General features: G+C 33.9%; 3 protein-coding genes across 3 annotated transcripts; 2 read left to right on the top strand and 1 right to left on the bottom strand.

Annotated features, from left to right (window-relative positions):
• Positions 1–721: 721 nt before the first annotated feature.
• On the top strand, positions 722–5,172 carry LOC135127339 (repetitive organellar protein-like). The gene is made up of 4 exons (XM_064053783.1): positions 722–725; positions 1,029–1,178; positions 1,908–2,015; positions 2,309–5,172. The coding sequence occupies exons 1-4, from the start codon at positions 722–724 to the stop codon at positions 5,170–5,172; spliced, it is 3,126 nt and encodes a 1,041-aa protein (XP_063909853.1).
• A 3,834-nt stretch (positions 5,173–9,006) lies between these two features.
• On the top strand, positions 9,007–9,623 carry LOC135127009 (large ribosomal subunit protein mL51). Its single transcript, XM_064053299.1, has one exon. It carries the CDS (start codon positions 9,107–9,109, stop codon positions 9,584–9,586), a length of 480 nt encoding a protein of 159 aa, XP_063909369.1. The 5' UTR covers positions 9,007–9,106; the 3' UTR covers positions 9,587–9,623.
• LOC135127006 (dipeptidyl peptidase 9) lies at positions 9,614–13,580 on the bottom strand. Its single transcript, XM_064053293.1, has 9 exons — positions 13,476–13,580; positions 12,948–13,416; positions 12,624–12,900; positions 12,284–12,563; positions 11,027–11,582; positions 10,667–10,975; positions 10,389–10,611; positions 10,148–10,340; positions 9,614–10,098 (listed from the first exon to the last, which is right to left on the bottom strand). The coding sequence occupies exons 2-9, from the start codon at positions 13,380–13,382 to the stop codon at positions 9,894–9,896; spliced, it is 2,478 nt and encodes an 825-aa protein (XP_063909363.1). The 5' UTR covers positions 13,383–13,416; positions 13,476–13,580; the 3' UTR covers positions 9,614–9,893.
• Positions 13,581–13,675: the final 95 nt, after the last annotated feature.

The raw sequence follows: 13,675 nt of genomic DNA on the forward strand, positions 1-13,675 counted from the left end.
ATTTCTTAGGTGACTTGTCTTTACTATTGTTTATTAATTTATGTAAAGAATTGTTGGTACGGAAGGAAATTTTATAGCCTGCATTTTGCAGTATTTTTGCAGATTTTATAGAAAGTTTTCCAAAATGAGTTAAAATGTTATACTGATTGGTTTCTTTGATTAAAGGATATATTAATGCTGATGTGATTTTTTTAATTTTCTTTTTTAACATATTATCTATGATCTCGTCCGAATAACCATTGTTTTTAGCTATTATTTTTATTCTCTTAAGTTCGACCTCAAAGTTATTTTCAGATAAGGGGACAGTCAACAATCTGTGTAACATTGATTGATATGCGGCTAATTTGTGACTCCAAGGATGTAAAGACGTTCTATGAATAGTAGTATCTGTATGAGTAGGTTTATGGTAGATATTAAATTCATGGTAACTCTTGTGGTGGCTGATTTGAAGGTCCAGAAAATTGATAGTTTTATTGCTTTCTATTTCTATTGTGAATTTAATTTTTCTATGTAACGAATTTATGTAATTATGTAGCATATCTAATTGCCTACTTGTACCGTTAAAACACACTAAAATATTAACATAATTGAGGAAGACCTTTTTTCCAAAAACACTAACCCGGTTATAATGAACGAAATTCTTTCATTACTTGATACCTGCTTATCACAAAATTACTTTCAGTTTGGTGGTAAATACTTCAGACAAAGAGATGGCCTAGCCATGGGTAACCCTCTGAGCCCTCTGCTGTCCGAGATATTTATGGCCAGATTAGAAACCTCTATTTCACAACATAAATTATTTAAACATTGTATTTACTGGGTTAGATATGTGGATGATATTTTAGTGTGTTTTAACGGTACAAGTAGGCAATTAGATATGCTACATAATTACATAAATTCGTTACATAGAAAAATTAAATTCACAATAGAAATAGAAAGCAATAAAACTATCAATTTTCTGGACCTTCAAATCAGCCACCACAAGAGTTACCATGAATTTAATATCTACCATAAACCTACTCATACAGATACTACTATTCATAGAACGTCTTTACATCCTTGGAGTCACAAATTAGCCGCATATCAATCAATGTTACACAGATTGTTGACTGTCCCCTTATCTGAAAATAACTTTGAGGTCGAACTTAAGAGAATAAAAATAATAGCTAAAAACAATGGTTATTCGGACGAGATCATAGATAATATGTTAAAAAAGAAAATTAAAAAAATCACATCAGCATTAATATATCCTTTAATCAAAGAAACCAATCAGTATAACATTTTAACTCATTTTGGAAAACTTTCTATAAAATCTGCAAAAATACTGCAAAATGCAGGCTATAAAATTTCCTTCCGTACCAACAATTCTTTACATAAATTAATAAACAATAGTAAAGACAAGTCACCTAAGAAATCGAATTCTGGAGTTTACATGCTAAGTTGTGGTGACTGCCCCTTAGTATACATCGGACAAACAGGGAGAAAATTTGAGGAAAGGATAAAAGAACATAAATCAGCATTTGTCAACAAAAAATCAAATTCTACGTACGCGAACCACCTTATCCAAGAACAGCATAATTTCAACGACGAATTCAAAATTTTACACATAGAAAATAAAGGCGCAAAATTAAACGCGTTAGAATGTCTGGAAATAAATAGGTACAATAGATTAAATACACTAATGAACGACCAAACCGAAATAAACAAATCTCCCTTACTTAACATAAATTTGAAAACACCATTGTTAAATCAGGTATAAATTCAGGAATAGCTCTGTAAAACCCCAGTTTCTCTTCTGCCTGAAGACGGTACTGTGTACCGAAACACGTGTAGCAGTGACTACAAATATATTTTTTTTAAACTCTGAAAGTTTTTTCATTTTACTAAAATTAATTTATGCTCTGTAGTGAAGTTCAAAATTTTGGAGAACTACGAGCAAATAAAACAACCAAGTGGAGAAAGTGAGCGCAGAAAAGTGCTGAGTGTATGCGAGAAGATTTTGAACACAACTGAAAGTAAGATCGTTCTAATTATCTAAATAATAACAATACAGACATTCATAAGTCAGAAACACTGATAAGAGCTAAGGTTCGACGGGTAGACCGGCCAGCAGCTTTTTCCGCGGTGTATGCATGTACATAGTGATAACTTATAATTGATAAGTGATAAAGATAAGACAGGGTTGGGTTCACAAACATTCATATTATTTTTTGAAGAAGGAATAACAGGGAAACGTTGGGTGAGGAGGAAGACTAGTAAAAATACAAAAAACCAGAAAAAAGTATGAAACCTTTTAAGATTAAAACAGAAACAGAAAATAATAGGGCTTCAAGACAAGAGCAAGAACAACACAAGGATGAAATTAAAGAATTGAGAGAGGAAAATAAAAAATTAAGCAATGAAATTCAAAAAATTAAAAACGCTATGGTGGAGATGGACAGAAGAATAGAAAATCTAGAAAATGAAAAACGAATGAATAATATTCCCCAAGGCCTAAAAATAGAAAAAAAAGATCAATGGCTATTGGATAAAGAGGAAGGGACTCTGAAGGAAACGAGTATGGAAACAGAAACTATATTACCGCAGCAAACAAGAGAAAATGAAATCAGTGGGAAGTTAAGAATAGCAACATGGAATGTAAGAATGGTGTATGACAAGGAAAAATTGGAGGAACTAATCAGCCAAATTAAAGAATACAAATACGACGTGGTCGCACTACAAGAAACGAAACAGGAAGGAAAAAAAAACATAGAAACAGATGACTATATTTTGATGACTAGTGGAGGAAAGAGTAGAAGATTAGGAACAGGGTTCATAATAGCTAAAAAACTAACACTACTGGAATTTAAAGAAATCTCAGAAAGAATGTGCCGTATAAGACTAAGGGGTCAGTATCAAGAAATATCGATAATAAATATACATGCACCTACTGAAAAGGCCAAAGTAGCAGAAAAGGAGAAGTTTTACAGTAAATTAGATGAGGAATATGAAAAGATACCGAAAGACGATATTAAGTTAGTCATAGGAGATGCTAATGCTAAGATTGGTAAAGAAAACATATTCAGGCCAACTATAGGAAAACACAGTAAACACGAAAGCACCAATGAAAACGGATATTTCCTGATAGATTTTGCAAGTGAGAAAGGAATGATCATTAAAAGCACTCATTTTGAGAAAAAAGAAATACATAAAGGCACTTGGAGGCTCCCGAATGGAACTGATATCAACCAAATCGATCATGTGCTAATAGAAGGGCATGATAAAAATTTGATAACAGACGTCCAAAGCTACAGAGACCCAAGCGTAAATTCGGACCATTTTTTAGTTGGTCTACAGATGAAACAAGACGTCCCACGCGACAGAAGTGGAAGAGAGCTGAAATGTAAACATAACCATGCAACATTAAAGAAGGAAGAAGATATCGGCAATACAAAGAAGTTGAGCGAAAAGTGTGAAACCGTTAAAATTCAGAAAGACATAGAAAAGTTATGGACGGCCGTGAAAAATCAAGTTGTCGGCGAAGCAAGTAGGAAGGAAAATGAGTGGGTCGATACAGAATTTGAAAAAGAATTAGAAAATAAGAAAGCAAGAGAGAAAGCGGAAGAACTAGTGGGAGAAGAACAAGAAATATTAGAAATGTGGAAAAACCATTTCGAAAAACAATTGAATGGGATAGATCACTACGATGCAGAAGAAGAAGAAAACCCTCCAACACTAACTGAAATTGAAGAGATAATTAAGAAACTGAAAAATACCAAAAGTTCTGGACAAGATATGGTGACGCCAGAATTGCTTAAGTATGGGGGGGAAGTGCTGATCAAACTTATAAAAGGGCTAATAGATGAAATATGGACGCAAGAACAAATGCCGAAGAGCTGGAGCAAAGCATTGCTAAATCTGGGATATAAGGTGTTGGTGACGGCCATCAAGAATAAAATTATATTAAAAACGGAAAGTGGAATGGGAGAATATCAGAATGGATTAAGGAATGGAAGATCAATAATGGATCAAATATTCACCATACGAGAAATTCAAGATGGAAGCCAAGAACAGAAACTTGAGACGTTTGTAGCCTTCGTTAACTTTCAACAAACCTATGGCAGTGTGTTGTATGAAGCAATGGTAGAATTGGGGGTACAAGGAAAATTGCTCAGATTAATAAAAATGATTCTACAAAGAACAACAGGTAGAGCAGGAGTAGAAGCACAACAAACAGAGAAATTTGACGTAAAGAACGGTTTGAGGCAGGGTAAGTCTTTATTACCACTGTTATTCAACTTAGCACTAGAGTACGTGGTAAGGAAGGCGAAGCTAAACAGAAATGGATCAATATATGGCAAAAAACAACACCAAATATTAGCGTTTGCGAATGACATAGTAATATTAACACGTAGTGAAGAAGAATTAAGAAAGAAAATTGTACAGTTAGAAGAGGCAGCACAACCAATAGGTTTGAATATAAATGAACAGAAAACAAAGTACATGAAATGGTCAAACAACAAATTTGAAAAAGGTGAAATTCGAGTACAAACTGCAAGCGGGAACACGTATAATTTTGAAGAAGTTGATACCTTTAAATACCTAGGCACAAATATCTACAGGAAGCCGGAGATGAAGAGAGAAATACAGCATAGACTAATACAGGGAAATCGCGTAATTTTTGAATTAAAAAGCATCCTAAACGATGAGAAAATATCAAAGAATTTAAAAACACAAATCTATAAATCCATAATTCGGCCAATAGTAACTTTTGGAAGTGAAATATGGACAATATTAGGAACGACAGAAAAGAATTTACTAGGCGTATGGGAGAGAAAAATGTTACGAAAAATTTACGGAGGAGAAAAACAGGTTAACGGAACCTCGAAAAGAAGATCCGACAGAGAGCTAATGGAATTATTTGAAGAACCGAGTATTATAGCAATAGTAAAAAGACAACGACTCAGATGGTTGGGCCACATATTAAGAATGTCGCCGAATAGAGTGCCAAGAAAAATATGGGACTATGAGTTATCAATACCCAGAAAGCGGGGCAGACCGAAAAATACATGGAAAAATGAAGTATTGAGAGATCTAAAAACAAGTGAAATCAACGACTGGAAGACGAGGGCTATGGACAAATCGGAATGGAGAAGAACAATACACGAAGCCATGGACCGTCTAGACCTCTAGTGCTATATTGTATACATATTAATAGTCATTTATTATTAGATATTATGTAATATTATCATTTATTATATTAATTCAACATTTGATACACAAGTAAATGCAAATATACCGAAATTACAAGATTAGATAAAACTTTCCTCCAAAATTTGAACAAAATTGCACAACATCAAATAGTACAACAGCGTCATTTTAACAATATATGTCTTTCCAATGAGAAATCATTTATAAGTCCTGACAACTGCAAGAAGGCAAAAAAAGGTCGCACGCAAACAACGCCAAAAAGGGTCAAGTAATTTAAAAGCTTATGAAATAAATTTGGAAATGAATTTCGACAAAAGCGTTTGAACACTGATACAATTACTGCAAAGTATAACATGCTTTTTCAGTTTTCGTATACACATATTTAAAATCTCCAGTTCGGAACTATTAATGAATAATTTAAATTTTCATTATTTGTTTTAAAATGTTCGTACGTCGCCGTCGGTTTATTAAAATAAATCACATACTCTCTCCAGTAATAAAATGAATTATTACACACTTGCGTTAATGTTTGCCATTCTGTAAATAACAAAGTCAAAAGGAAATCCGAAAATGGTAAAAAATCTAAAAATGCCATATTATAACTAAATACAAAATTGTCGAGAAAAGTTTAGAAGAAATGAGTGAATTTAAGGGATTTCAAGAAGTCCCAAGACGCCAGTGAAAAATTATTTAAAAAAAAAATTGATCTACCTACGCAGTTTTACTACCCTGGTTTTCATTCTTCGCAAAACTTCTTACATATTTTTATTAGACATCACGATTCCGCACAAATCTAAACCCAAAATACCAAGCTTACAAAATTAGACATTTTCTCGACAATTTTGATGCATTTCGTAAAAATTTGACTTACAATCTCACATTTTTTCCTCCTGTTGAAGTACGAAATTTGCAAACAAAAAGCACTTTTTATTAAATTCACTACTAATTGTTAATTGTTAAAATGTCTGGTAACAACAATATCACAAAATATCACTAATAGCATCATTTTAACAATTTGTTTGCAATGAAAAATCAGTCACAAACCCGACAACCGTTGCCACAGTACTGATCTTTTGTACGTCGAAGTCAAAAACTATGATTGCGCAACATTTTTTATCAACATTAATTAGGCAAAAAAGGGTCGTTTGTTTTTTGAAGTGACTTGTGGTGCTCCGACGCCGTGTATCAACTCAGTTTAATGCTAATAACCTCACTATCGTTAAAAATTAATAAATGAGAATAGCCTACGTGTAGAACACATTATAAAAAATATAAAAGGCCAAGTACCGAGTTTAACAATATGTGAAAGAAAGTTGACAAATTTCGGAATGAATTTTGACAATATCACAAACATACACTGTTAAAAAGTTATAACAGTTCGTTGTAATGCACATACATAATAGTTTCCAATTCTGAACTATTTAACCAAAAAAGCACACAGAAATGTTCTTAACAGACGACGATATTAATTATTATCTATATAGATATATACTTACAGGCTGAGTTACTAGGCGCGCAGCCCTCGAGATCTCATTGATTACACTAGTTTACAAGGTTTTATATCCAAAGACAAAAATAGTTGAATCTAAAGGATTTGGGTTCGGGAAATTCAAATCTGAAAGCAGAAAAAATCCATCACGTCAGGTTTTTGAGATATTTATATAAACATACCCCGTATTTCTTTTCTTTTGTACAACTTTTGTAACTTTTTTATTTTTAAATATATATGAACATATAGTTCTTGGAGCAAAGTTGTATCATTTTAAAAGATCATTTACGTAAATAAGTAACATGAGTGTCAATTTTTCAAGCTACTAGATTGTCATCAATGTTTTATTTAAAATTTTTCAAGTACTGATTTTAGAATAATTGGTTGCTTTTGATTTTTCTACGGGAAGTGGTAATAAAAATGTGAGGTTGGCCTCACAAAGATATTTTAAAATGATACAAATTTGCTCAAAGAAATACAGGTTTATCTTTAAGAATAAAGAAGTTACAGGGGTTGTATCAAATAAAAGCAACACCCAGTATATATTATAAACATTATGACTGAAAATTACAAATGATAAACACTAGCGTTTCTTTTATTGGCAGTACTGTCAATTTCCCTTATAATAGACCAACAGTAACACATTTTCGTCCCAAAAACCTTGATATCTTCTTTTTAAGCATATTTGAACAGGTCTTCCCGCTTTAGGTACTATAATTTTACTACAAACACAACAAAACTGATTTGCACTTACTTTGCACGATCTCGAAGACATTTTTTATGCGACAATGATGCATTAACATGAATCAGTCTAACACCAACGTGAAGGTAAAAGCAAAATTCATTAGTTTGGATTTATGAAAAAACCTGATGTGATACGGATTATCCGTTTTTGGATTCGTTGTCAGTAAGTAATTTAGAAGTAAAAAATATTTTTTTTATTTTTGGATACGAAAAAAAGTTTAAATTTGTAAACTAGTGTTATTGGATAAAAGAAAAAAAATAAAGACTAAAGTTGTAATACACAATAATGTTACGAAATAAACCCATACGCCGCCCCAGTACAACGCCTATGGGCCGTCGAGAGCTTTCTGGTCTGTACGGCGATGATGACTCATTGTCGGTGACAGCAGCCGGAGAAGAGCCTGGAAGCGGAAGTCGCGAATAGTTGCTCCGGACAAATCTAGAAGCGGTCAGGTTGGCCGAGCGGCGTTCTCGGTCCATCGAGAGGAACGTTTAAATAGAGACCACCGTTGGACACGAGGATTATTCAGTTGATCCAGTCAGCGAGACGTCCAATTAACGAATGCAGTTGCACCGGATATTTTGTACATAGTCGCTGGGTAATCAGTCGTGTAAATTCGGGTTATTAAGAAATAAATTGCTGAGTTTTACCCACGTTGATTTTACGAGTGACATAACAATAACTTATTTTTTTAATGGAATATCTTATATATTTTTTTAGAACAACCCTTTACTTACGCGTAAAGTTAAAAATCAGGATGCATCAATATTAAATCAATATCAAGGAAGAATGTCACCATGCTCAGTTAAAATGAAAGTTATTAATTTATTAATGAAATTTTGAGATAGCGTTATCAGTTTATTTTATTTTTTGGGGACATTCTGTAGACGCAATTTTAAAAATTAATACAATTAATTTTTTTAATTACGTTCTGGTTCATACATACAGTCTGTTCAAAAAATGGTGCAGCAACTCAACGATACATGATTAAAGAAGGTACGTCTTCTGTTGTACCATGATTAAATTCACAAGTCAAAAACAAAATATCGATTTATTAGATAGATAGATCAAAAAACGTGAAAATTTAGCCCCTGTCGTTCGATTCATTCTAAACAATTTTTAAGTGTTTTGTGATGTTAAAAAATGGAGAAATCGATGGATAAAGACAAGATGCCTCCAAAACTATTTTGAATAATGAAAATAAATGTTCCCGAACAATATGTCATACCATTTTTTGAATAACCAATACATAGGTTTGGTTTTTTTTTAACTAAATGAATTGTTTAATGCTGTATTTTCAGTTAAAATAAACACATTATTGCCAGCAATGGGTTAGCATGTCAGTTCAATTGGTGCCCAGAATTTGAATTTGACATCAGGTAAGCCATCATAAAATTATAAATGCTTTACCAACCTGACAAATGAAATCACAAACATTAAAAATCCCTCGGTATTAAATCAGGTATTAACTGTCATGTTAATCTGAAACACTGTATGATATATTTATTCGTAAATTCTAAATACCTAGTACTCGAATTTTTTAAAAATGTAAAGTAATGTAATTAAATTAATTATGTAAAATTGACGTTTATTTGGAGCTGGCCATTTGACAGTTGACATTAATTAAAAAGTAACCTCACATTTGCAATGAAGTGAAAAACTACTAACAAAAATTAAACAAAATGTTGAACACGTTTAAATCTCTTTCGACTGGAATTGGGAAAGTGTGGTTACCTGAAATATTACAAGTCCGTTTCCGATATCATGCAGATAAGGTAGCAAGAGGGCCATTACTTCGACGGTACGGTTATGAAGAGCGCATTTTACAAAGTGGAACTTTGCCTCGAGTAAAAGGTGCCGAGAGATTATCTATGCCAATGTACAGACCAAAAGACGCTTGGTCTGAAAAAAGAGCCCTATTTGGACAGAACGATTACATAGATATCTTGGGTAATGAACGCCTACACCCTTCAAGGATTTTATACAACGTGCCTCCATGGTTGAGAGGAGTTAATGGTAACGAATATCAGGTGATGCTTAGAAAAAGAAAAATGTTGAGTCAGACGGCGTATCCCATAGCAAGACCGACGAAATGGTACCAACTAGACAAACGCATTAGATATTTATACCAGTTTTTAAATAGAAAAACAAACACTGTGTAAGTCGGAATTAGAAATAAACAGTTTACAACGGTAAAAACAGTTGATTTAATTATTAGAAATTCATATTAATAATTTAATTTATACAGTTGAATCAAAAGCCTTACTAATCAGTAATTGCGATTTTAAGTAGAATTATATTTACAACGGCATTTAAAACTTGTTACAAAGCTGACTTCAATCCACATATAACATACAAGAAGTGAAATTTCTCACTAACAATCTTATTAAACACATCTTGATAAAATTTCTAATCAACGTTTTGTTTAATACTGGCTGACTATCAACAATGTTTGAAACGATGTTAGAGTTATAAATGATTTTGAAGAAAAGACAACAGAGTTGTTTCATAGTGCTTACTGGCATCAATGTGTCTTAAAGAATGCCTTTCGTTCGGATAGATCTGCAGCTGATATGGTTTGCCTGCTTTCACCATACTGTTAATAAGCTGACTTGTATGATAAAAATGGACATTTTCGTCAATAAGGCCGTGAATTATTAGAAGCCGATTTTCCCTAAAAATACACAATCAGAAAAAATAGTTGCCATTTTTTGAAAAGTTACTCTTCAGGAAATTTGTTGATGTAATTTAAAACTGAACCCTCCATATAACCTTGTGGATTATGTTCCGGCAAATCCATGTATCTCTCTGTGTATCCTGTGTCATACAAATTCCAGTTGGTTACTGGAGCGCCCGCAATGGCAATTTTAAAAATCTCTGAATAGTGTATTAGACCCATCAAACTGAGATACCCGCCTAAAATTAAATCTCCAAAACAGAGAAAAGAAAATAACTGCAAAGTACCGTAAGACCATCCATGGATTGCAACTCGGTTTAAATCAATAAAATCTAAATTGTCAGCCAGCCACTTCAGGACTTCAACTTGGTCATCTAATTCCACAGTCCCCATTCTCTTTTTAATGTGACTTTCAAACAATAACCCTCTATGTTGGGAGCCTCTGGAATCTATGGATATAACGCAGTAGCCTCTAGCTGCCAACATGTGCATTCTGAGTTGTCTCATTCCCTGGACAATGAATACAAATATAAATAAATTAAATCAATAAAATGATAGTCATTACTTTGAATGAATTTGAAACAAGCTGAACTTCCGGTCCGCCGTATATGTTCAACACAGTTGGATACTTTTTACCATGTTCAAAATTATGGGGTTTGAACACCATGGCATACAAAACGCTACCTGATGATATTTCATGGGTATATAGATCCGGGCAATAATTATCATTAGTCAAGGGGGCAGATTCTAGCAAATATCCTATAGGTGTTAACGTGACACCTTCAACTGTCCAATCGCTGTGAGATATTCGGAAGACTTGGCAGGCTGGTGGCTTCTGAATATTACTGTAAACGGTCACTATCATTGTGCAGTCCTAAAAATAATATGTATAACAAAAATTTGCCTTCACCACGTCTGTCTTCACCTTATTAAAATCAACTGAATACGAAAAACCCGGTCTAGTCAACAACCTAACTTCACCTGGCCTTCGCAGTGAAACAACATAAAGATGTTTCTCCAACGGCGTTTCTTTAAGCCCCATAAAATAAACTAGCTGTCTCTCGTAATCAACCCAAATATTTTGAGCCAAAACCTCCCACTCCCCAGACGTCAAAGCAACTTTTGATAAAATTTTTGGTTGTAAAAATACGTAGTCCATCGGTTCGGTGCTTTCCGTGACCCCATTCGTATATGGTATTATTTGAGATGTAATTAAATACAAATGTCGAAAACCTGTGTCTTCTGAAGCCCAAATAAATTGCACTTCATTGCTGTGATCTGTGGACGGCAAAAAACATAGTAGATCATGCACATTTACCCATATTCGGGACTCTTGCGAATAGATCACTTGGACTATTGGGCTACCCAGATGTACACTAGTTGTGTCGTCGTACATTGGAAGAACTTCAGTAAAATTGCTAAGGGACAAGAGAACCAGCTCGAGCTTTTGCTGCCGCCTGTCCAAGAGCTGGACCCAAATGCTAGAAAAAAGAGGAAAATTTCAGGGGCTGTTGACCTTTCACATATTTCCAATAGTTGCTACTTTTGTTACTTTATGTAGCACTGATTATAAAATTTTATACTTTGTTAGTATCATTTAAGTCAACAGTGCTTGAACAACCTCTGTGGTAAAGATACTCGTCAATTAAAATTATGTAAATTTTAGGATTTTATTTAGAAAAATATCTGATCGCAGCGATTCACTCGGCTATATGGTAAGATAAAGTTATTTTATTCTACCACTGTATAATGTACGCCACCGTCCAGCGTTTGGTGACTGTTTTACGGATTGGGAATTTTAATTTATAAAGTTACATTTTATTAGTGTGTTCATAGTGCAACCACGTGGCCGCAATTTTAACTATATATTTTTCAATCATAAATCAATTTTCCTAAACTGCATAAATTATTTCCACTGCTCTTTATGATAGCAGATTAAGCATAATTTGGTGAAATCTTATTGATAAAAATAAGTACAATATGTATCTCTTTTTGGTTTGGTAGGTCCTGTATGGCTAAATTGTTTTTAGTACCTAAAAGAACTTCAGATTTCCTCACTACACGACTTACGGCGTTCATTGACATTAGATTTCAACTTCCCATACCAAGTATAGCGCCATCTAGTTACACAAATTCGAAAATATCGCCGTCTTAATTAATAATATTAAAATTAAATTCTTACTACTCAGAATTAGGAGTCCAGCCAACCCTAACAATGTACTCCATCCAGGGAAATAGCATTGATAGTGAGAACTGCAATTCCAACATGCACACATCAACTATCTGTCGGTGTTCGTTGATTTTAAATTCAACCATTTTTAGGTATGATTTTGAATTAGCACACCCCGCTCTAGGAAATCTAAATTCTTCTACCTCTCCTGAATCTGACTGAGATGAAGGAAAACAAAAGATTTTCACATCACCATCATCAACTTCTTCATACAAAATTCTAAAAGTGCCTCCTTAAAACAGATAAACACATTAGAAATTAATTGGAAAGAACAGAGTGTTAAAAAAAATACCTGCAGAAGCCGGTTGCCACCAGTACCCTTGGTACCTGCAAAATTCCTCCTGCATGACGTACGAAGGTACGCCAGCACATAAAGGATCGTCAGCGAGGTTTCTGCCACCTTTATGCGCATAAGTCAGTCTAACATTTGACCCAGATACAGTATGAGTGACCCAGATATCATGGTTACAAATGTAAGCAACGAGATCGGGATTTGAGGGGCAAATTTGTGGATTTAATTTAGCTCCGGCTGAAGTCATTCGCAACTTAGTAGGAAATAATGGACCATTCTAAAACAACGTTCTAATAACTGCAGCAATAATAAAGTAGAACATACTGAATATCCATTATCCACACACTGAAACAAACTACTAGAAGCAGGAAAAATGATCTTCCCTGAGTCACTGTGGATTTCATAAGTATTAATGCCCCAGGTCGCTAGGCGCTTTCTTTCCCACAACAACTGCTCTTCTCGTGAAAATTTGTTAGTAGATGATAGACTGGGAAAATTTGATTCGATCACGCATTGCCACTGCAAACGTAGGCTAGTTGGTTGGTTAATATTCGGCACATCTGCGTATAATAAGGTGGTTTCCCATCCATTTTGTGGGGTACTTAAAAAATAAATCCTTGTTCTACCATCTTGCAAGGTTCGAAATGAAACAGCCGTCGGTATCATTGTGGATAAACTTGACAATTGCCTTCTCAGGTCACTAACGACACCCTTCAGTTCTGACCAACTTAATTTATTCCCAGTTCTCTCTACTTCCATTATTTATAACGTATCACATCTGGTATACAAAAACCTAGAAATTACAACGTCGGTTTTGCCTTGAAAACAATGAAAACGTTACACATGAGTTACCAATGTTGTAGAAAAATGAATTCCATTCATTCAAATCATGTTAACTGAAGGAAATGTTTGTAAATCCACAAAAATACGCTTTTTGTTCTAAATAAAAAAGTTAACCTTATTTACCTGTCATCTAAATCAGCAAAAGTAACTAGGAACAATGGTGCAGTAGCGGCAATCGAGACATGCTAACATTACTGTTGTAAGACGAT

Source organism: Zophobas morio, unplaced genomic scaffold (assembly GCF_036711695.1).
Source record: "Zophobas morio isolate AGI-343-1 ecotype UQ-CSIRO unplaced genomic scaffold, CSIRO_AGI_Zmor_V1 ptg000011l, whole genome shotgun sequence".
Lineage (NCBI taxonomy): Eukaryota > Metazoa > Arthropoda > Insecta > Coleoptera > Tenebrionidae > Zophobas > Zophobas morio.

What these genes read in the sequence shown, in the direction of transcription:
- LOC135127339 (XM_064053783.1), top strand. An exon ending in AATAATAGCTAAAAACAATG is followed by an intron (nt 1,179 to 1,907) that starts GTTATTCGGACG and finishes TATGCTCTGTAG; the next exon opens with TGAAGTTCAAAATTTTGGAG. An exon ending in GATTTTGAACACAACTGAAA is followed by an intron (nt 2,016 to 2,308) that starts GTAAGATCGTTC and finishes AGATTAAAACAG; the next exon opens with AAACAGAAAATAATAGGGCT.
- LOC135127009 (XM_064053299.1), top strand. Translation starts at nt 9,107, where the DNA reads ATGTTGAACACGTTTAAATCTCTTTCGACTGGAATTGGGAAAGTGTGG.
- LOC135127006 (XM_064053293.1), bottom strand. Translation starts at nt 13,382, where the DNA reads ATGGAAGTAGAGAGAACTGGGAATAAATTAAGTTGGTCAGAACTGAAG. An exon ending in GTGGCAACCGGCTTCTGCAG is followed by an intron (nt 12,564 to 12,623) that starts GTATTTTTTTTA and finishes ATCTGTTTTAAG; the next exon opens with GAGGCACTTTTAGAATTTTG. An exon ending in AATCCATGGATGGTCTTACG is followed by an intron (nt 10,341 to 10,388) that starts GTACTTTGCAGT and finishes ATTTAATTTTAG; the next exon opens with GCGGGTATCTCAGTTTGATG.